This window comes from Ciona robusta, chromosome 1 (genome assembly GCF_009617815.1).
Source record: "Ciona robusta chromosome 1, ASM961781v2".
NCBI lineage: Eukaryota > Metazoa > Chordata > Ascidiacea > Phlebobranchia > Cionidae > Ciona > Ciona robusta.
Window position 1 is genome coordinate 7,113,138 of NC_143235.1, and position 19,630 is coordinate 7,132,767.

General features: G+C 33.4%; 4 protein-coding genes across 8 annotated transcripts; 1 reads left to right on the top strand and 3 right to left on the bottom strand.

Moving 5' to 3' along the window:
* Positions 1 to 5,018: 5,018 nt before the first annotated feature.
* Positions 5,019 to 13,558, top strand: LOC149742383 (forkhead box protein J3-like). 2 transcript variants are annotated; one of them, XM_089892832.1, is made up of 15 exons: positions 5,019 to 5,224; positions 5,341 to 5,463; positions 6,454 to 6,577; positions 6,818 to 6,892; positions 7,338 to 7,433; positions 9,530 to 9,625; positions 9,699 to 9,785; positions 10,003 to 10,099; positions 10,155 to 10,254; positions 10,496 to 10,713; positions 10,853 to 10,954; positions 11,012 to 11,191; positions 11,458 to 11,595; positions 12,014 to 12,068; positions 12,494 to 13,558. In XM_089892832.1, exons 1-15 carry the CDS (start codon positions 5,109 to 5,111, stop codon positions 12,567 to 12,569), a joined length of 1,683 nt encoding a protein of 560 aa, XP_089748958.1. In that variant the 5' UTR covers positions 5,019 to 5,108; the 3' UTR covers positions 12,570 to 13,558. The 2 variants fall into 2 exon arrangements, with proteins under 2 accessions (XP_089748958.1, XP_089748967.1); XM_089892841.1 differs by lacking the exon at positions 11,458 to 11,595.
* On the bottom strand, positions 13,472 to 15,041 carry LOC149742384 (cytidine deaminase-like). 3 transcript variants are annotated; one of them, XM_089892905.1, is made up of 4 exons: positions 14,900 to 15,041; positions 14,045 to 14,290; positions 13,829 to 13,883; positions 13,472 to 13,765 (listed from the first exon to the last, which is right to left on the bottom strand). In XM_089892905.1, exons 2-4 carry the CDS (start codon positions 14,287 to 14,289, stop codon positions 13,655 to 13,657), a joined length of 411 nt encoding a protein of 136 aa, XP_089749031.1. In that variant the 5' UTR covers position 14,290; positions 14,900 to 15,041; the 3' UTR covers positions 13,472 to 13,654. The 3 variants fall into 3 exon arrangements, with proteins under 3 accessions (XP_089749031.1, XP_089749039.1, XP_089749024.1); XM_089892913.1 differs by lacking the exon at positions 14,900 to 15,041 and adding an exon at positions 14,732 to 14,750; XM_089892898.1 differs by lacking the exon at positions 14,900 to 15,041 and having other exon boundaries at positions 14,045 to 14,386.
* Positions 15,042 to 15,328: 287 nt separating this feature from the next.
* LOC149742385 (cytidine deaminase-like) lies at positions 15,329 to 16,950 on the bottom strand. The gene is made up of 3 exons (XM_089892864.1): positions 16,575 to 16,950; positions 15,831 to 15,888; positions 15,329 to 15,775 (listed from the first exon to the last, which is right to left on the bottom strand). Exons 1-3 carry the CDS (start codon positions 16,811 to 16,813, stop codon positions 15,635 to 15,637), a joined length of 438 nt encoding a protein of 145 aa, XP_089748990.1. The 5' UTR covers positions 16,814 to 16,950; the 3' UTR covers positions 15,329 to 15,634.
* Positions 16,951 to 17,189: 239 nt separating this feature from the next.
* LOC149742386 (fatty acid-binding protein 2, liver-like) lies at positions 17,190 to 19,063 on the bottom strand. Of its 2 annotated transcripts, none has more exons than XM_089892877.1 (4): positions 18,876 to 19,063; positions 18,432 to 18,607; positions 17,611 to 17,712; positions 17,190 to 17,341 (listed from the first exon to the last, which is right to left on the bottom strand). In XM_089892877.1, exons 1-4 carry the CDS (start codon positions 18,967 to 18,969, stop codon positions 17,291 to 17,293), a joined length of 423 nt encoding a protein of 140 aa, XP_089749003.1. In that variant the 5' UTR covers positions 18,970 to 19,063; the 3' UTR covers positions 17,190 to 17,290. The 2 variants fall into 2 exon arrangements, with proteins under 2 accessions (XP_089749003.1, XP_089749012.1); XM_089892886.1 differs by having other exon boundaries at positions 18,903 to 19,061.
* Between the last annotated feature and the right edge of the window lie 567 nt (positions 19,064 to 19,630).

The window sequence follows — 19,630 nt, forward strand, 5'->3', positions numbered from 1 at the left end:
CTAACCCAGAGCCATAGAAATACCGAGTAGTGACAGTAGTCCAACCCATTGTTACGTAAAACACAAATTGAACGGCAATTTGGGTCCAAAATAACACAGTAGGTATAGGGAAAATGTATCTTTTTCGGTAAATTACAGAAAAACTTGGGCCTAAAAACAAATTTAAAGGTTGAAAAATGTAAAAAACATGTGTTATTTGTTTTCTGTGTCAAAAAAAGTCAAAAATTAGAATTTGAAGCGGTTGATTTGCGACATTTTAGTCATTTAATGCGGCTAAATTTATACATTTTTTCTAAAAAATGTTTGGTAAGGTAAATAGAAGCTGTTTTACACCTTCCCACAATAGGAAAACACAAACAAAACTTAACAAGTTCGTTTAAACCCTTTGTCAAAGTCACCACTTTTGCTCTATTTTGGACACACATAGACGGCAGTTGAACTACTCGGTGTTTATACGACTCTGGTCTAACCCAGAGTCCGTATATAAACATGTTTATATGTTTATATACGGACTCTGGTCTAACCCAAAGTTAGTATAGACCAAGTTAGGAAACGGATTGTAAAACAACGAGTCTTGTTATCCATTGTCTCGCGTCTATGACGTCATAGTCGCCACCATTACGGAGCCCACGGCATAACATTTTATCATTGCTGGGTGCTGTTTTTCGTTTAAATATTGCGATTTTTTAAAAACCAAGCACTTCTGCGCGAAAAAATGGCTTTCTGCTAATGTTATATCTTATCACAATAATAAACCTCACAAAAATAATCAACTTTTATTGAACACTCAATCGATTCAAGTGTAAAAAAACAGAAAATATCAAGTTTACTAATCAAAAACATAAAAGAACGTATTTAAAATATAAAAATACAAACAAAAACGCATAACATTACCATAAACTGGTGTATCTAGCTGCAGTTTTGCATGTAAATTGCCGTGATTTTACTTTTTGGCTCACAAACTCAACACGTATACCCGGCATCGAAACTTAAGGTATCTTTGTAAAATTTGCCTAAAATCGCAGTGAAATTGAGGAAAACAATACTGAGTTACTATTTTTGGTCCTCTGCTTGAATTAGTAAGCTACCTTTTCTGCGTTCCGGGTCTTTATGAAATCGGAAAACGCGAACACCTTTTCTGCTAGTACTTAAGCAGTTGGGAGCTGCATGTCCACTCATGTTGGATTATAAATGTAGTAAAGAATGGCTCTGTAGGTTCGTAGGTATGATCATATATTATTATGTAAACAAAGCTGATTGCTGCTAGTCTTAATCGCCAACGTAAAGTACCCTGTTAAACCACACTGTACACCGAAAACCAGTCAAAATATTAATTTACTCCACATTAATTCCTAGATTTAATATTATATAACAGGATTTATATTAGAAATTATATTTTATATGTTAAAACAACCGCTATACGTGTTTTCTAGCTTTGTATCGCTTACAAGAACTAAATAAACACATGCCGACCATGCATTTGTATAGGCGATTCACGCTCTGTGGGCTCCGTAATGGCGGACACGAGCGCCGTTTCCTAACTTGGTCTATACTAACTTTGGTCTAACCCATCGTTACGTAATATAAAACAAAACAGTCTCTTAATAAAACAAAATAAAATGAGCGCCAATTTGTGCCCAAAATAACACAGTAGGTATAGGAAAAATGCATGTTTTTCGGTAATTTGAAAGGAAACTTGGATTTAAAGATAAGTTTAAAGGTCCGGAAGTCGAAAAACATGCGTAATTTGTTTTCTATACTGTGTAATTTGTTTTCTATAGTAAATTTGTAACATTAGTCATTTAATATGGTTACTTTTATACATTTTTCGCAAAGAATGTTTGATAAGGTAAATTTAAAAGCTATTTTTACGTCTTCCCACATAAGGAAACCCCCCCCCCAAAAAAAAAAATACAAGTTGGTTTAAATTTATTGCGAAAGTAACCGCTTTTGCTCGATTTCGGAAACAAAATGACCGCAGTAAGACTACCCTACTTGAGTACTTGGTGTTTCTAGAGATGTCCACGAGCCGGAGTCGGACTCCTACAGAGGCCGGACTCCAGCTACTTTTGGCCAAACCGGAGCGGAGCCGGAGTCGTAAAAATTAAAATAAACAGGAGACGGAGCGGAGCCGGAGTCGGGTTTAAATTTCCTAAATGAATCTTATACATACGCACGAATTCGGATTGGAGCAGGAGTCCAAAAGTTTCTACGACTCTGGCTATGACAATAGAAACTCAAATACATAAAAAGTCAACTGGTGGTTTGTTATTTGTTACGCTTGAGCAATGGTACAAAAAGTATGAGTTATTCTTGTATAAGGCGTACAGAAAACGCGCAAACAGTTCGGGACAACTTTATAACTGGCTTTATTTACTTACCGTGCAAATTGGTTTATGCTAGTAAAACCCTAACCCCTAGTTTTGCCTGTTTTTGCATTCAATGCGATAAAAAGTAGTATGCAGCACAACCAAAAACTTAAGCTCTTAGTGCTTATTCCAACTTTTCGGGTATGCTTTATAAATCATATATAATTACAAAAAGGCTCCTCTGACAAAGCGAAAAATATATAAAATTACCCGCATTGAATGACTAAAATGTCACAAATGCACCGCTTCTAAATCTCGTTTTAATACTTTTTTACAGAAACAAATTACGCATATTTTTTAGACTTTCCAACCTTTAAGCTTAAATTTATTTTTAAGTAAAACCGTATCCCCACGACTTCCATATACCATTGTTAATTATTTAAAACATGATCACGATGTTTAGATATATGTGCTAAAGGTTTCCCATATTTCCCCGGGATGATGTCCTATCTTTCTCCACCCTACTGTATGTATGATATAGCAGAGTGGGGAAAGACCTTTAGCAGATATTGCTCAACGTTTCTATCAAATATGTGACAGATTTTGGATGATACTACGAATTGGTACCAGTATATATTGATAAATTTGATGAAAAGTTATTTCGCGATTCGCACAGAAGGTAGTGTAACTTACTAATTCCACGGAAAGACGGGGCAGTTTAAAATCCTTGTGAATTTTGATTAATAAATGATTTTTTATTAGAAATACCACAAAATAATATTAAACGCTTGAAAATCAAGTTCAAACATCCTTTTTTGCATTACTGCTATAATTTTTAACAATTTTGCCTACATTATAGTTTTTAATATATGTTACCAACCCTATACACATATACAGTATATATTATTACATGAAAATAGAAAAATATATTTACCCTATACTCGCAGTTTTTTATTATATAGTATTGTTCAAACGTCAATAGATAAATATTGTATCCTTCAAATGCACATGAACTTGTAATAACTGAAAATTGATAATAACTATTAATATAGTTTTAATTTTTGCTACAAATTGGTTATTGCTACACTATTTTTTGCACAAACCACTTCTCATATAATATTTCCAAGTGCAAGTGACTGTACTTCGAATATATTTTACATATATTATCTTGTTATTGTATTATATTTAAATTATCCTACTAAGTTATAAATTATTCAATTAAAATTTAACCTTTTAAAGTTTTAACAATAAAAACCAAAACTGCAAAGGGGGAGAAGACGGGACAAAAAAGGAAGTATTTATGTTAATAGTAGGCTATTCTGCAACTTGTAGTTAACCTACCGAAATAAACCGATTGTGCTTTCTCGGCCGCATAAACTTAATATATATATTTTATGTTTAACAACCGATGTTCTAACATTACTCATTATCGTTCAAACAACAGCAATTTTCATAGGATAATTTTATATTGTAGGTAACCCTTTAAAAATATGGCAAGGAATCAAGAAAAATAATGTTTAAATTTGATTTTCTCGGTGTACAATATTTTTTCATGTTATTTACGTGTATTCCTAACAATAAATGTACTTAATAATCGAAATTAACAGGGATTTTAAACTGTCCCGTCTTACACTGTGTATTTTCAAATTGGTAAAAATACATAAACTTGTTTATATACGGGCCCTGGGTATGATAGTATTAATTCATGGTATCACCACCAGAACACCGTGGGCTACAGTGGGCAATATGTAAAGGGTACTGATGTTTTTCCAAACTCTGCTATATGACCACAGATCTATGCATATGCTCACATACGTGACCAACAACTCATTGGGACGTAATGGGTCATTTTATGTAAAAATGAACGCAAGGGGTAGGCTATGTGAAAAATGCAATGTTTTGGTAAATTGACAATTTTAAGGGTTGGAAAGTGTTAAGAAATGCGTAATGTGTTTTTTTTGCATTAAAAAACTCAATACGGGAGTTTTAAAGAACTCAACTTTTAGAAAAGGTGTTTAATACTGTAAAAATAATCTAATTTATGCCTTTACACAAATGCTAAAGCTAACAAGTTTGTTGGATTGCAAATGTCGCCGTTTTCTTCGCTTTTGGACGCACAATGGCGGTTGGACCATAGTAGGTTCAAGGCTCGATGCTGCTACCATTGTGGGCGTATGTGTCCTTGGGCAAGACACTTAACGGCAATTGCTCCAACCCAGTGGTTACTAATGGGTTGTCTAAATTATCAGAAATACATAAAAAAAAGAAAAAATCCAAAAAAAATAATTACCCACAAAGTAACATACATGGTAACTCGTAAGCTGACACGAGGTGTTAAACCCGTGTGATAACGACTGTCGTTTTCCGGCCACGCGAGGATAAAGTAAGTTACATTCATATTTACATTCAGGTTGGACACCAGAGTGTTTCTATGATTCTGCTTTAATGGAGTTTAGTTTATAGCTCTCTTGTTTAATCGCGTTCCATTTGTGATTCTTTTAACTACTGGTAAAGTTCGTAAACAGAAAACAAGTCGAATGCAAGGATCTAGTAGCGGCGGAGTAAGCCATTGTTTAAATTATATTGTTATACATCTAAACGTGACAGTATCTCTATTTTACTGGTTCAGTGTCTGAGTGAATCATAGAATTTATCTTTAAGACTTAAAGATGTTTCCTGTAATATTGCTATGTATTTTATTGTAATGTTTAATGTACCGAAGTTTTATCTTATAGGCATGTTAACAGTTTATTAAAATATAAGAAAAATTTTATAAAGATACGCAATTGATTTTTGCTCATGTCGACTTGCACCACCAGCACTCATTATAATATGACAAGTATGAGAGATGCTGAAAGTAAGAAAAACATGACTGACTTGGAAAATAGCTTGACTTCAATGGATTGGCTGCCAAGGTATGTTCGGATTACAAACAAGTTAATATTCATTTGCATACCAAAGTACAACCTATGAAAATTAGGATTATGATAAGTCATATCATAATTTTTAAGATATTTTATTTGTATAACAGATTGAATGTAAAAGCAATGAGCTTAGCAGCCAAGGAGGATAAAGATGGTAAAAATGACAAGAAATCTAATGGAGATGGTGATTCTAATGATGGGCAGTCAAAGGATGGAAAACCTCCATACAGGTAGTTATTGTGAGTTGACATAAGAGTCCCATTTGTAAAGTTTCACTTTTCCATTTGGTGCACTTTCATCTGTAGGACTTAACCCAAAATTTCTGGGTTTAGCGCATTCAAGCTAAAAAGTGATGGTGTTGTCAGTGTTAATAGACCTATATATATATATATATATATACAATAAAAACAAGCAACAATTTAAAACGGACTTTAGGCTTGTTTTTCCTTCTATTCGTTTTAGCTTTGGATCAGTCAGATTCATATCTCTAGGCTGCCCTGCAAAGATATTGTAGTAAGATCACTCTACCAGTTTATCAGTTTTAGAAAACAGTAGAGCTATACTCTACTATATCTCTGCGTTGCAGCCCAGATATATCAATTGTACTGATCTAAAGATAACGATAGGACAGGCAAAAGGTCCACTTCCAATGTTGCTTGTATAATATTAACAATGAAGATCCCATCGCTTTTCGGAGAGGTTAGGCATGGTACAGCTAATAGCTCCCTTATTTTGGTGTAAGTCCCACAGATAACTCTGTGCCAAATGCGAAACAAAAGGTGCAACTCTTACAAATGAGAATCCATTGGCAACCATTCTTTATGCGGTTTCCAATGTTTGTGAAAATAATAAAATATAGATACAATTTTATAATATTGTTCATTGCAAAATTATTTTTACATCAATGTTTTTAAACATTTTATTCATTATCCCTGATTCTATTTGGTAAAAGGCCTTCAATAACCTATTGAGCCATATTTCCAAATAATAATATATAATACTACAATTATAAAAGAACATGTGTAGTTTGGTGAAATTTGGAAAAAAACTGACACAGAGTCATTGATTATCATTATTGTTTTAATTAAATTTGAGCTAAAACTTAGTCAATTACGAACAATTTTTATATAGTTTTAAATAACCTTACTCAATATTAAACTTATTGTATAGGCTATGCACAGAAGACACAGCCTAATTTGTTGTTCTGTTTATGTCAACAGCTATGCCAGTCTAATTTCTCTGGCTATCAACTCTTCCAATGAAAAGAAAATGACTTTGAGTGAAATTTACCAATGGATATGCAAGACTTTCCCTTACTATAGTGGAGCTGGAACTGGTTGGAAGGTGTGATTGAAACTATGTTAAAATATTTGGTTTATAGACTAGAAAGTCGCTATAACCTGTTTTTTTTATTTTAAATATTCAATCTTTGGTATCTTATTCGAAGAGATAACTAAATGTTAGTTTTTTATTAATATTACATTGGAATTGTTTATACATATATAGAGAGAGAGAGAGAGAGATTATCGCCATATTGGTTATGTATAATAGTATTATCAACAAAAATTTTTTTTTTAATTTTAGAATTCAATTCGTCACAACTTGTCGTTAAATAAGTGTTTTATGAAAGTGCCGCGAGCAAAAGACGACCCTGGAAAGGTATTTGCTTTTATTCAGTCTATTTTGGTTTAAATGACACTTTTGAAGCTGGTCTTTTGCTTATAGAGTGGAAAATTCACATTTGTAAAATTCTAATTCAATTTCATTTTGGTAAACAACTGAATATAAATAGTAAACATTTGGTGTTGATAATAAAATATGGTGGTGTACTGGTTTATTTTAATTTATGATTGTATAATAACATGCAACATATGTGTAAGTGACAAGTGTCACATTGCACTAGATACAGTAAGGAGTCCAAGGACTTTAGCCTGTTGTTATTTCAATATTGTTGGTTTAATGGTTTGTTCTCCTTTGTTTTAACTATGCAAGTAAATGTTGTTTTTATTCAGCCTGTTACAACTCAAGTTAGTAAGTGTTATATTACTCTTGCAGTTCTCTAAGCAAAAGTACATTATATATTTTAAACATACCTGCATTCCAGGGATCATATTGGGCAATTGATTCAAACCCTCAGGAAGATCCGATTTTATCTCGACCTCGTGGTATTAAACGTAAAGCAAGACCCGACGACATGGGGGTAAGATGGTCAGGATATTCATAAAACATAAAACTACAAGTAGACCACTGGCTGTAGTTCCTTTTAAAGTTGATGTTTTCTTCCTTTTTTAGGTTAAAACATGTTACCTTTATATTGCTTTTTTGTACAAGTGGTTTTTCTTTACAAATCACACATTAAAATGTACCATTTGATAATAATTGCTTTTAAAAAAACCTGATCAGTTGTTAGCAAAAGCATAATTTAAAAAAATTGCCTACAATATAAAAATACGACTTGTAGTTGTAGCCTTGTAGGTATATGGGTTATATAGTAGTAATATTACACATTCAACCAACCCAAGCTTGAAGTTGTTTGCACAACACACATTACTTTTATTGTTTTGAGAATCATCTCTTGACTTAATATTTTGTGTTCAGCTACTTCTGCCAAACAACTTATTTTGACTAAAGTTTTCTAAAAAGTTTAATTTTATGAATAATTAAACTTACCGATATTACATTACTATTTATTTTTTATTAAAGTAAGTTCCTAAAGGTCCCTGGTTAAATCAGGTTTCCAAATAATATACAATTACAAGCAACAGTATTTGTCTGTGAAAGGTGAAAAGTTGACATTTTACTCAAGCATGTGTCAATGTCAATACCTTAAGCGGTGTGGATTACGTCAATATCTATGACGTATGTGTGCTTTCCCACTGCACATAATCTCCCTACGTAGTAGAAAATTTATAGCATCATACACTCTCTTTGGAAAGCAAGTGTATTATTGTTACCATGATAACATTTATTGTATTTCTCCTAACTTAAAACCTAATACCTTTAGTTAAACATGTGTTTATTACATTGTTCTTTTACATTTGCTCACTGCTTAACTTTACTAGTGCTTAACCTCATACATAGCTACTTAATTAGTATAAGTGCTTGTTGAACCTTTTGTTGACTAGATGTTCCTTTAAATTCAACTCATTGGAAATTTAACCTCCTTTAAATGAACTACATGTTGAATTTATAACAGCAAAATAAACATGTAATTGTGATTTAAATAACAGTAATGTTTTTTGTGAAATGAAATGGGTTTGGGTATATATAATATATCCTTTTTAATTTATATATTGTTTTTTCACCATAGTTAATAAATATATTATATATAGTTGATTATGTAACCCCTTTTTAAAGGCATATTTATAGTAACGCCAATTTATTTTTAGAGATAATTGTGAATACAAATCCATAGAAGCAGAGTATTTTCTCAATACAAAGTTGAGAAATGTGCTTAACTTTTTCTGGGTTTCCAGTTTAAATATTTCTTACAACATGCTCAGATAATTTTTTTATTGTTATGTGGTAAAAACTTAGCCTTTAGAATCATTCTTCAGAATAGTAATTACTATGTAGTGTGTTATTACTTATTCACATACCAGCGTAATAACCACAGTCTTACAACTACAAAATATGGTTGTCCATGAATAACTCTACTTGGGAGTTAAGGACCACAGCATTTGCTGTTTTATGATTATGTAATATCTTTGCACATGTTTGATACGCTATTAATTGTCTAACGCTGTTAAGTCTCTATAAATACAAAAACAACTCTTTTTTAATTTTAAGAGGATTAATTTGTTTTTGTTGTATTAAGAATATTACTACAGCTTTCTTTTACCCCCTCAATTTCAACTCTTTCTTGTAAAAAAACAAACTATATATATATATTTAATTAAATATATACAAATGTATAAATGCATTTTAAACTCCAATTGTTTCCAAGTGCAAACAAATATTTTCAGTTCAAAAATTAAACATATGATGTTTTGTGTGTGTGCTTAAAATACAGCAACATTAAATGTTTTTGCAAAAGGGTTTCAGCGGTATTAAAAACCAAAATCAAAGTGGTTTGCCTTCTGTGTTCCATGTTTTGTTTTGTGAGACCGGGGCATATAATGCTTTGTCATAAAACAGTATCCTGTTATTTGTACTAAGATGTACAGTTGTTTACTTTAGTTTATTGGGCATTGTTTACTAATGTATTGATTTTACTCTCTGTAGTTGATTACTATAAATTCTTGAATGCAGTTAAGAGTTGTTTCGTTTAATGTTTTAATCTTTAATTAAATGCAGGTGTATGAGGATAATTCATTTCATTCATCAAATGACAGCATACAACAGCCTAATCAACGCATCATGCAAGTTTGTGCTTCAGACTTTTCCAATATGGTAAGTATTGCATATATCAATTTTTGCTAGATTATTTTTCAACTATGTAAAAAAACATCTTTTTCTTAACCAGGCATCCCCACAACAGGGTAGTCCAGTACATGCGCTACCGTGTCATTCATCAACTCCTGTTAACCATGCACAAGTACCTCACGGACAGGTTTGTGTCTATAGTATTATTCTGAAGTAACTATTATTGTATATTTAAATATTTTACAATCAGATGTACAATTTGCTTCTAAATACAAATTTAGTAAAATGAAAAATATTACTCAAATCTGTGTTTTGTGTGTTTCTTCCAACAATAAAGAAGCCAGTGTGTGAAGCATATTTAGATGTTTTAATTTTCATAAAAACTCACAGGTTATGTTTTGTAGAATTCTTCTACGGAAGGTATGGATGGAATGGGACTAGAAGATCTTAGTGCTTCATTTCGAAGTATATACAAGACAGTGTTTCAACCAACCATAGATAGTAAGCTGTAATACATGACTCAATATTTCAACAACATTTGATTACTTTGTTCCAGACTTAAATCATTCATCGCATGAAAGGAGTTTGATGAACGATTCTGGAGGAAGCTCGTGTGCATTTTCAACATCTAACCAATCAAGTCACAACTTCTCCAAGTAAAGAAGATTAATTTCTGTTATTCTGCTTTTTAATAGTTATTAAAATTTTAACTAAAACTTTTCAAAAAATAAGATTGCAAGAGTATTTGGTAATTCTGTTAGCCACCATACAATCTGCTACTGTTTACTTTTATGTTTATTTTGTATTATGTTCTCATTATGATGACATTCTTACTTTGTTTTTATGCATTTAGTGGAAAAAATATTTGACCATTATGTTTGTTCAAAACTTCCACAGCTCTGCCTCATCAGCAAGTTCATACTCACATTACAGCCACATGGGGCAGCAGAGGTCTAATAACTCACATCAGCATAATGCAAACAACGCACAATCTAATCTTGTCCATATATCCGACACTGGTAATGGTGGGCTACGTAATGTACACAATACTGAACACCCCCTGGGTCACTCTGCAACACTGAACCAAATAAACAAAGCATCTGCCAGCACTTCAGGTTAGTTTTATCTACCTTTATCAACCATGCTGTTTTCTGCTGCGAATTTCAAAAAGTTTTGTGTAACTTGTCGTTTTATTCAAACCTTTCATTCAACATCTCTCCGTCACAGACAGTAAATATTTGTTTTTAATTGAAGGATGGAACTTTGAGTTCTTCAACAATATTGAATCTCTACGTCAGAGTTGTAGGATGGCCCAAAGTCATAACTGGTCAGAAGTAGATTTTACTCAATACCAAGGTACCTGATATCTCAAATTATCTAAAAAAGGTGTTTAACTGTAACTATATTTCTTAGATCTAATTGAAAACATGCAACAAGCTGATCAAAAGAACTGGGAACTTGACCAGCAATCTGCAGTTGACTTATGTGGAAGTCTTAACCACTTTTTCCAGCAAAGTGGATTTGTTCCAACTCAATCTCACTCCCACTCTGCAGGCCACCAGCAACTTCACCATTCAAATCAATCTGCAGTTGGTAAGTTGTCGTACATAGGAACTCATTGTTGCATTGACAAAACTCATATTAAGTGTTTTCATAACATATATGATATATACTATTCTCATACTATGGTACCTTCTTAGTTTATAGTAGTATACAGATATACTCAACATGTGATTATGTGGTAATGTCAAAATAAATTTTAATCAGGTAAGATTAAAATTGATTCTAGTTTTTCTTAGAAAAAAAAAAAAAATTAGTTTGTGCATATGCTTTACCAAAATTCTGTTGGTAAACTGTAGAGACACCAAATAGACTTGGTGCCCCGTTTGGTGGTAGCATGCCATGCATAAGCATGAACCATCATCAAGCAACTGCCGCAACAAACCATCTGCATTACAATACCAACAACCAACAGAGTCACAGTGTAAATGTCCCTGGTTAGTATTCACTTCAAAAACATCCACGCATGTGCCTTGATAATAGAAGCAATCACATAGTGCATGCTGCATGGAATACCCATATGCAATGCCATAATTCAGCATCTCAAATTGTTTTCTTTGACAAGATTAGTTAGATTAGCAGATAATTGCTAAACTGGTAAGTATAGCCAGCAGTTTGTTGAATTTCTGATGCTCAAGTTGTTAGTTTTGTCATTCCACCCAGCTTGTTCATCTAAACCCAAAACAAACATTGTTAGTGATAGCGGTTGTAGAAATTTCATGACAAGCATAGTTTGTTGTGGATTTCCCGCTTGCATATTAGCTTGGCTGGCCGTAATTTGTCACTGATCTGTTACTGCTTTCAATGCATCTAACTATTCACATTCCAACAAACTTATTGCTTCTATTTTTTCAGGTTCTCATCAGCAAAACATGGTGAACCATGTAAGGAACCTTCCACCACCTCCACGGTAAGTGTTGACTGTCAATACATTGAAATATCAAATATCATTTTAACATCTGGTGAATCCTGCATTTGCAACCTTATTTTGCTCATTTACCAGCTTTTATAGATAAACTTTTAGTTGGTTGTCTTTGTTTTAATGTGTAATATGACCTATAGTAGGTTTGGGTAAGATGGTTCATGTTTTCATTCTCTTTTATTTTATAAAAAATATTTAAAAAATTATATGACTGTAATTGTATCCTCTCGCTTCTAAAATAGGGTTGTATCCATCTTACCCCACAGTACTATATATAAAGTAAAAATATATATCATAGTAAAGTTAATTTACACAAGTCAGATTTACCACTATTGGTATGCATTACTTCATAATTTGTAATTAACCTTTTTGTAATTTGAGTGTTGAATTGAACTTCAATTTATCTACAACAGATACACTGCATCCAATACACAACAACCACAAAGTGAGGAAATAGTCGATGATTTTGACTGGGACACAATTTGTTAGTTAATACCAGTTTATTGTGAACCTTTCTTATGTTCCTTTTTAAGTTGGAATAATGAAGAAATGTTTTTTTACTGAAATAACTGTTATAATAAGTATTTTAGCTTGTCTTGGTTTTCAGGAGTTTTTTTGTATTTTTTGTATTTTCTTCAAGTCGGTTGACTTGTACATTCAAAACTCTTTCCTTTGGTTCTTCAAAAGTGGTTTTCTACTGTGACTGGTCATTGATGTGTTATGTTGCCTCGTCACTATTTCCAGTTATTTCCTACATTCCCAATTCATATATGTTTCTTCAGCATTTTAAGCCCAAGTTTCATATTTCCATAATGGTACTATACGACTATATTAGTTCACATTTCACCACGTTTTCTTTTTTGTACATTACACCTTGCTTATCGATAAACTTTAAAGGTGTGCACTTAATTATTTTGTTATGTGACTGTGCTTTGACTGCCGTAAAATGATTCGTTTTGCATTCTGCACCAAGATACCAAGTTATTTTTTCATAAGGGCCAGGTATGGTTAATTTAACTGCCCAATGATAAAGTGTGCAATGCTTTACCATGATCGTTAAAATATATTTTAAATACTTTCTGTTCTGTAAAGATTTTGGTTTTAATTTAACACTGTACATTTCTTAATTGCAAACACTGGTGTTTCACGCTATTGTACAAAAGATGTTTTACTTGGTTTTAACACTTGTTATATAAACCACCTGTGTGCCTTCAATATGCGTCGAGTAATGAAGAATTTGATGCAGCCAAACTGTTTATGATCTGTCTTTTTACTTCGACTCACATTTTGTGACATATATAAATATGCTACAACAGCGGGAATCTGTTTTTCCACCGTTTTTCTCCAGATTTGGCGTTTAGTTGCTGGTTGTAGCCATATAGAGTGTGAGGTAGCCGCACAATTTTCTGTATTACTTTTGTAGCAGTGCTGTACATATTAACATATATGGAGTTCCAAAATAAATTGATAAGTCTCGATGTGAATGTTTTTTTTGTTTACTGTTGGTCAACCACTGATTATGGCGTACATGAAGTTTTAGCGGCGATAATTAAAAATGTCTATTAAAACTATTTTCATTGAATCAAATTTTCTGCACCAAACGACAAAGGCAACAGTTCTTTCAGTTTGTGTGTCTGGTAACTCCGGTCTTTTTTTGCACAGTATATTGTCACGTCAGTACCAAACTATAAATAAAAAACAGCGACGGTAAGTAATGAAACCTAAATAAAGCAAGCCAATGTACAAACCTCTCTAATGCTTTGTCTACAAAGTCCACAAGGAAAATTCACAGTCTTTCCATTTCTGTAAAGACACACCCACATTTTAATCATCTGCTAATATTTGCTTTGTTTTGCTTGTTTAATCCTTTAGTTGTTTCTCTTGAAAGCGTCGATATTTTATTTCACAACAGAACACAATCTGTAAACGAGCCTTATTTTAAATGAAATCAAAAATCTACTTACGTAATTACCGCCACTGCAACCAGCTTTGTGTGGCCTTCAGATACAGCTTTACATATAGCAGTTCTTTCCGCACAAACACCAACTGGATAACACGCGTTCTCTACATTACATCCTGTGAAAACATCTCCATTTTCCACCACTACCGCTGCACCAACTTGGAACTTGCTGTACGGACAATACGCTCTTTGTTTTGCCCCATCAGCCAATGCAATGAGAGCTTCAGGCGTCGTATATTTTGTAGCCATACTGAATAAATAAACAGTATTAGTAATCTACTTAAATTCGTCTGAATAAAGTCAAAATAAAGTTTTCGTACAAGCGATACTAAAATTCTGCACTATTCTATGACATTATAGTCTGCAGAAACCATATGGTTTCTAAACTTCTCCGCCCTCGGCAGTTACTCTGGTTAAACTGCTACGTGTTTTCGTATTTACAATGTTAGTGTGTGTGGTGGAAGTGTGATAGCCTACTTAGAGTGAGCTATCTCTGTTATAAGCCATTTGCAGTGTTGGTTTGTTGTTAAGTTGTTCACAGCAAGCGTGACATTAATGATGTATAAGCCTGTGGTAAGCGACTGGCGTATAAACTCGATAACGATAGATTTAACAGCCACAAAAAGAAATGCTATTGGTTAAAGTATTTTTAGTTACAATAAAATGAAATACAACTTAATAATTAACCTACATTTTCTATCCTAAACCCTCTGCTGATATTACACACACATATATTTTTATATATGTCTCTGCTACTCTAGATTCGTTGTGTACTTTAAACACTCAACAGCATAGTCGTCAGTACACTGTAGAGTAGACAATATTGCTTAGGTAACACACAGTGCGCTTTTCAGAATACCTTTAGACTCTGTCGTCCAGTAACTCGGAATAGTTAGTAACTTGGCAATAACAACAGTGTTAAACATTTTTAGTAGCTTAATATATTATCTTCCATTCGCTCGGACTGTCCGAAAGCTGAGTCTACCAATTTTGTAATGAAATGTAAACAGCTTTTTCAAAAGATGCGTCACGCATATGACAACAAGAACGGAAACCACGTAACGTTGTCAATTTATGTAATATGATAGTGTGGAATGACAATATATACGCAGCCTTTTGTGGTACCATCATGTATATTCACGAAACAGAACAATATTTTAAAGTTTTGCATAATATTTTGGTGTTTAGGGTAAACAAAATCTGGTATGTAACCTATTTTAAGTAGTTTTTTTGTTGTTGCCAAATAGAGTAGGGTGGGGTAAGATGGGATCTGTATTTATTGTGTGTTCTCGTTTCATTTGGTAGTAAACAAATAGTATTTACATAATTATACACATCCGTGGCCCCGCAACTCTAAAACAGCGTGAATTGTTGAAAACGGTATCCCATCTTACTCCAAAAAGTTATATATAGTACTAAAAAAGATAAAATATCCAAATATCTCGATCCGAGTTTTAAACAATTAACAATCGGAAGTCGTGACGATACGGTTTTATAATCCTTTAAATGTTATTTGTTTACTGCCAAATGGAATGAGAAAATAGAATGAAAAAGTGTTCCATCTTCCCCCACCCTACTGTATAACAGTTTTAGTTTAGGCTGAAGTGTTTTTGATCGTTGCTTGAAATGATTCGAGGTGATTGTTTTCGAATGCCCGTGGAAGCAATTCTTTTAGGGTGAACTCTTCAAAACCGAGGTCGCTTTTGGAGCAGTATACCTTAATATTGCTTCCAAACTACAAGATATAAATAATTTATAAGAATATAAAATAACAATATATCAATTTTTACCTCACTGAGAGTTTGTCTACATACGCCGCACGGTGTCACTATTTCATCCTCCAAGTCCCTGTAATATACTTTAACGTAACTTTTATTTTACTTATACTGTTATAGCAGGGGTTCTCAAACTTATAAAACTGAGGGCCAATACGTGAAATCATAATTATGCGACGGGCCGCAAGGCAAGGTTTTTCTTGCTATTTTTGTAATGCGACTCGTGTTGGCTAAAATGCCGGTATAACGAATAGGTTAAGAAGTTCGACGCATATGCTGGTATTAAACAATAGTTCTAGAATGGTTTAAACTTCGTGAAAAAGAAAAAGTTTCACATTTTTTGGAACCCCTAATAAAACTACGGTTGCAAACGGTTGCAGATATTTTGCTTATTTTGACCAGAAAAGCCACGCGGTCACGTCCATTAGATGTGAAATGACCATTCGAGTTTATGAAACCAACTATTGGTCCGATATATGGTTAATTTCGATAACTCAAAAACCATTTGAGGTATCGGACCAAAAGGCCTCCGAGGGTCATGTATTTTGCTCCCGAGGGCCGCGGTTTGGGAACCCTTGTGTTATAGTAACAAAGTTCGCAGTAGTTAACAATTTTGAAACTTGCATTTCAGCATGTAGAGTTGTAGACCATATACCCGGACCAAGTTGGACAGTCGGTTACATAAATTTTAATTAGGGTGATAATATTTTTTTTTCTGAACTTCTGCGCATGTGTATTGGCATGTGTAAGTTTACTTACGATGTAACAGCTATTTCTACGAAGTCTCTGTATCCCTCCGATATCGCTTTGCATATTGCAGTTCGTTCGGCACATATTGTTGATGTAAAACCGACATTTTCAACATTACACCCAGTGAATATTCGACCCTCTTTTGTTACAAGTGCTGCACCAACTCGAAATTTGCTGTATGGGTTATAGGCAAACTTTTTAGCCTCTCGGGCCATCTCTAATAACTCTTTTGGGCTGTTTTTACTCATGATATTAATGTTTATAAACACTGCCGATGTCCTTACAATAAAGAACTATACCTGTACTTGTAACGTACAACGTCTATACACTACAGGCTTTATAAGTACATACAGCTCTTTAAATAACAAAGCAAATCGCTTATGCTAACAGAGCCAGTAAGCACAAATATACGCTGTGCCCGAAACGAGCGTGACACAATAACCTTCTGTGCCTTTATATGGCGCATTCACTCATAAAATTGAATTTTGTTAACGGTTTTATAATTTTAAATGTTGATATATAAACGCCAGAATATTTTGGGTAAAACGTGCGTTCTGTCTCAAAATTCACTACTTTACAATATAGAGTTTTCACGTCTCATGAATCATGTCTATGATAGAAATGTAAAGTTTAAGCGAGGTTGTAATTTTGTTCATGTAAAATGAAGTGTATATTTTAAATTATTTTAATATAATTTTGTGTACATAATGGTTATGCTTCAGGTGTCACTGCCGGTTAAAAATTCTCTTGAACGTGATGCCTTCGGTGCTAAGAATCTAGCAACAAAATAATAGTGTTTTGTATTCACTCTTATGCGTTTACAAATGCTGCATAGCAAATATGTGTAACAATTTTGACCACAAAATTTCATGAAAAGTAGAATCGGATAAAATTGGACATTTTTTTTATTTTTCTTGTTGCATTTGGTCATAAATAAAGAATATTTACTGTATATGCCTGTAACCTTAGAAATATGTGTTTTAGGAGCTAAAGGTATACTCTCTTGTTCAACAGAACTGTAATTAGTTTAATGGTTTTAGCTTACGTCATGGAGTTTATCGCCAACCACCTGTCTGCAAGCTCGTAGATTAGTTCCTCTGATTTCATATTCCCCGGTTAGTTTCCCGTCTACAAGGTGCACGACTGTCTGTTTATTACAACAAGATCCTTATACAACCAAAATGTATAATTAATATATATTATATAAGTTGAATGAAGAGCGACACTTAGAAAGAAAGAATAGAAAAACAGTAAACCTTAAATGTAGCTTTTTAACTTACAGCCTTTTTTCTTTAGGTATATTTTTCTTCCTTTTACACCGTATCGTTGTTTTTATTTGAATATAACTCACTATACCGTAACTTTGTTGTTTTGCCTACATTTGAGCTTAGCGGCAATTCTTTTTTCTTGCAACCTGTGCCGTGGCAAAGTGGTTATACCGCGCCTTCCTGTAACCCAGAGGTAATGGGTTCAAGGATGCTACGATTGTGGGCGTATGTGTCCTTGGGCAAGACACTTAACAGCAATTGCTTCAACCTAGTGGTCACTAATAGATTATCCAAATTATCAGCTATACCTAAAAAATGAAAAACTCCAAAAAATAATTACCCACAAAGTAACATACATGGTATCTCGTAAGCTGGCACGAGGTGTTAAACCCGTGTGATAACGACTGTCGTTTTTCAGCCACGCGAGGATAAAGTAAGTTACATTCATTCATTCACTTTTTCTTAGTTTTTGTCCGTGTTTTAGTTTGATCCTAATTTTTATATTTTATATCGTATTCAACGTGATAATATTTTGGTTAATTTTTTTGTAAAGTGCGACGTTTGCCTAAAAAGTAAAAAGTTTAAAATATATCCTTACGTTGATTGGTCTTTGTCCTGGTCCACATATAGTAGCTGGCTCACCCACTTTAAAAGTATCTGTCCAAGATTTTGGTCCAGTGGTTGTTGTTACAACAAAGTTTTCTCCATCGCTGCATTCGACTTTCAAAGTCACCGGCGCATTCTTTCCAGCAGCAATGTATTGTTCAGGAACGCCTTTAAAGAAAAAAAAAAAACTCGACAAAATGACTTTTTTAAAACATATGTATTGTACTGTGGGGGAAGATGGGGCACATTTAGCACTTTATATCAAAATGTCCTAGTGACCGTGTTTTAAACAATTATAAAACGGTCGATGGGAGTTGTTAGGAGACGGTTTAATAATTCTTTGAACGTTTTTTCTTTACTGTCAAATGGGACGGAAAAATAGAATAAAAATATGTCCCATCTTCTCCCATCCTAGTATACATTTTCTTTGATATACATATTTTATTCTCTCCTGTATGCTGACCCATAAGTTTCATGAACTCTTCATATCCAACTTGCTCCTTAAGCATCCATGTTCCTACAAACTCCATTTTAACAACCTATTTCTGATTTTCTATAAACCTTTTTGATAAAATAAGTCAAATAAATAAATTACATTGAAATCAAGTTGCTGTACAATCCCAAGCGAAAAGGCTAGACTACTGTCGCGGGTTACATGATCTGCTGTGGATTTATATTTATAGCTTTGCGGTTTCTTCGCAGTTTCTTAACGACTTCCAGTTTCAGACCGTTTGCCAACACATGATCTTCCGTAACCAATGAAGCGTGGTTAAAAACCCTCAATCTTTAGTGCAGGACCTTTACTTTGAACTTTTGACCCTCTTCAACGCCAGTTCGCTAAAAGCTTTGAATGTTATTCTTGAAGATATTTTACTTTTGCCATCGAAAAGCCATTTGAAACAAATCTGTGGCAACCCACTGGAAGCACGATATTTAATATTATTATTGGCAATCGATAGTCTCGAATTTTATACGTGTTATGTTGTATTAAATTAACTCGTTCCCATCACGCAAACTCGTAATTAGCCCGATGACGAGTAGACACTAGCAGTTTATTTCAATAGTATTTTTGTATGAAAAAAGTTTGTTATGTTTGTATACAATACAACAGCAGACCGCTTTACCTGATAGCGATTGCTTTATTTATGCGTTGTTTTGTTATGGTACTTAGTTTTGTGCAGTATTATTGAG

Bases quoted from the DNA above. Each gene is read 5' to 3' on its own strand.
- LOC149742383 (XM_089892832.1), top strand. From the start codon at position 5,109: ATGTCGACTTGCACCACCAGCACTCATTATAATATGACAAGTATGAGA. The intron at 7,434-9,529 runs GTAAGATGGTCA...AATTAAATGCAG, and splicing joins CAAGACCCGACGACATGGGG to GTGTATGAGGATAATTCATT. The intron at 10,955-11,011 runs GTACCTGATATC...TATATTTCTTAG, and splicing joins AGATTTTACTCAATACCAAG to ATCTAATTGAAAACATGCAA.
- LOC149742384 (XM_089892905.1), bottom strand. From the start codon at position 14,289: ATGGCTACAAAATATACGACGCCTGAAGCTCTCATTGCATTGGCTGAT. The intron at 13,884-14,044 runs GTAAGTAGATTT...GTGTCTTTACAG, and splicing joins GTTGCAGTGGCGGTAATTAC to AAATGGAAAGACTGTGAATT. The intron at 13,766-13,828 runs GTTTGTACATTG...TTTTATTTATAG, and splicing joins GTAGACAAAGCATTAGAGAG to TTTGGTACTGACGTGACAAT.
- LOC149742385 (XM_089892864.1), bottom strand. From the start codon at position 16,813: ATGAGTAAAAACAGCCCAAAAGAGTTATTAGAGATGGCCCGAGAGGCT. The intron at 15,889-16,574 runs GTAAGTAAACTT...AGTATATTACAG, and splicing joins GTAGAAATAGCTGTTACATC to GGACTTGGAGGATGAAATAG. The intron at 15,776-15,830 runs GTAAAAATTGAT...TATATCTTGTAG, and splicing joins GTAGACAAACTCTCAGTGAG to TTTGGAAGCAATATTAAGGT.
- LOC149742386 (XM_089892877.1), bottom strand. From the start codon at position 18,969: ATGGAGTTTGTAGGAACATGGATGCTTAAGGAGCAAGTTGGATATGAA. The intron at 17,713-18,431 runs GTAAGGATATAT...TGTAATAAACAG, and splicing joins CAGGACAAAGACCAATCAAC to ACAGTCGTGCACCTTGTAGA. The intron at 17,342-17,610 runs GTAAGCTAAAAC...TTTTGTTGCTAG, and splicing joins TTGGCGATAAACTCCATGAC to ATTCTTAGCACCGAAGGCAT.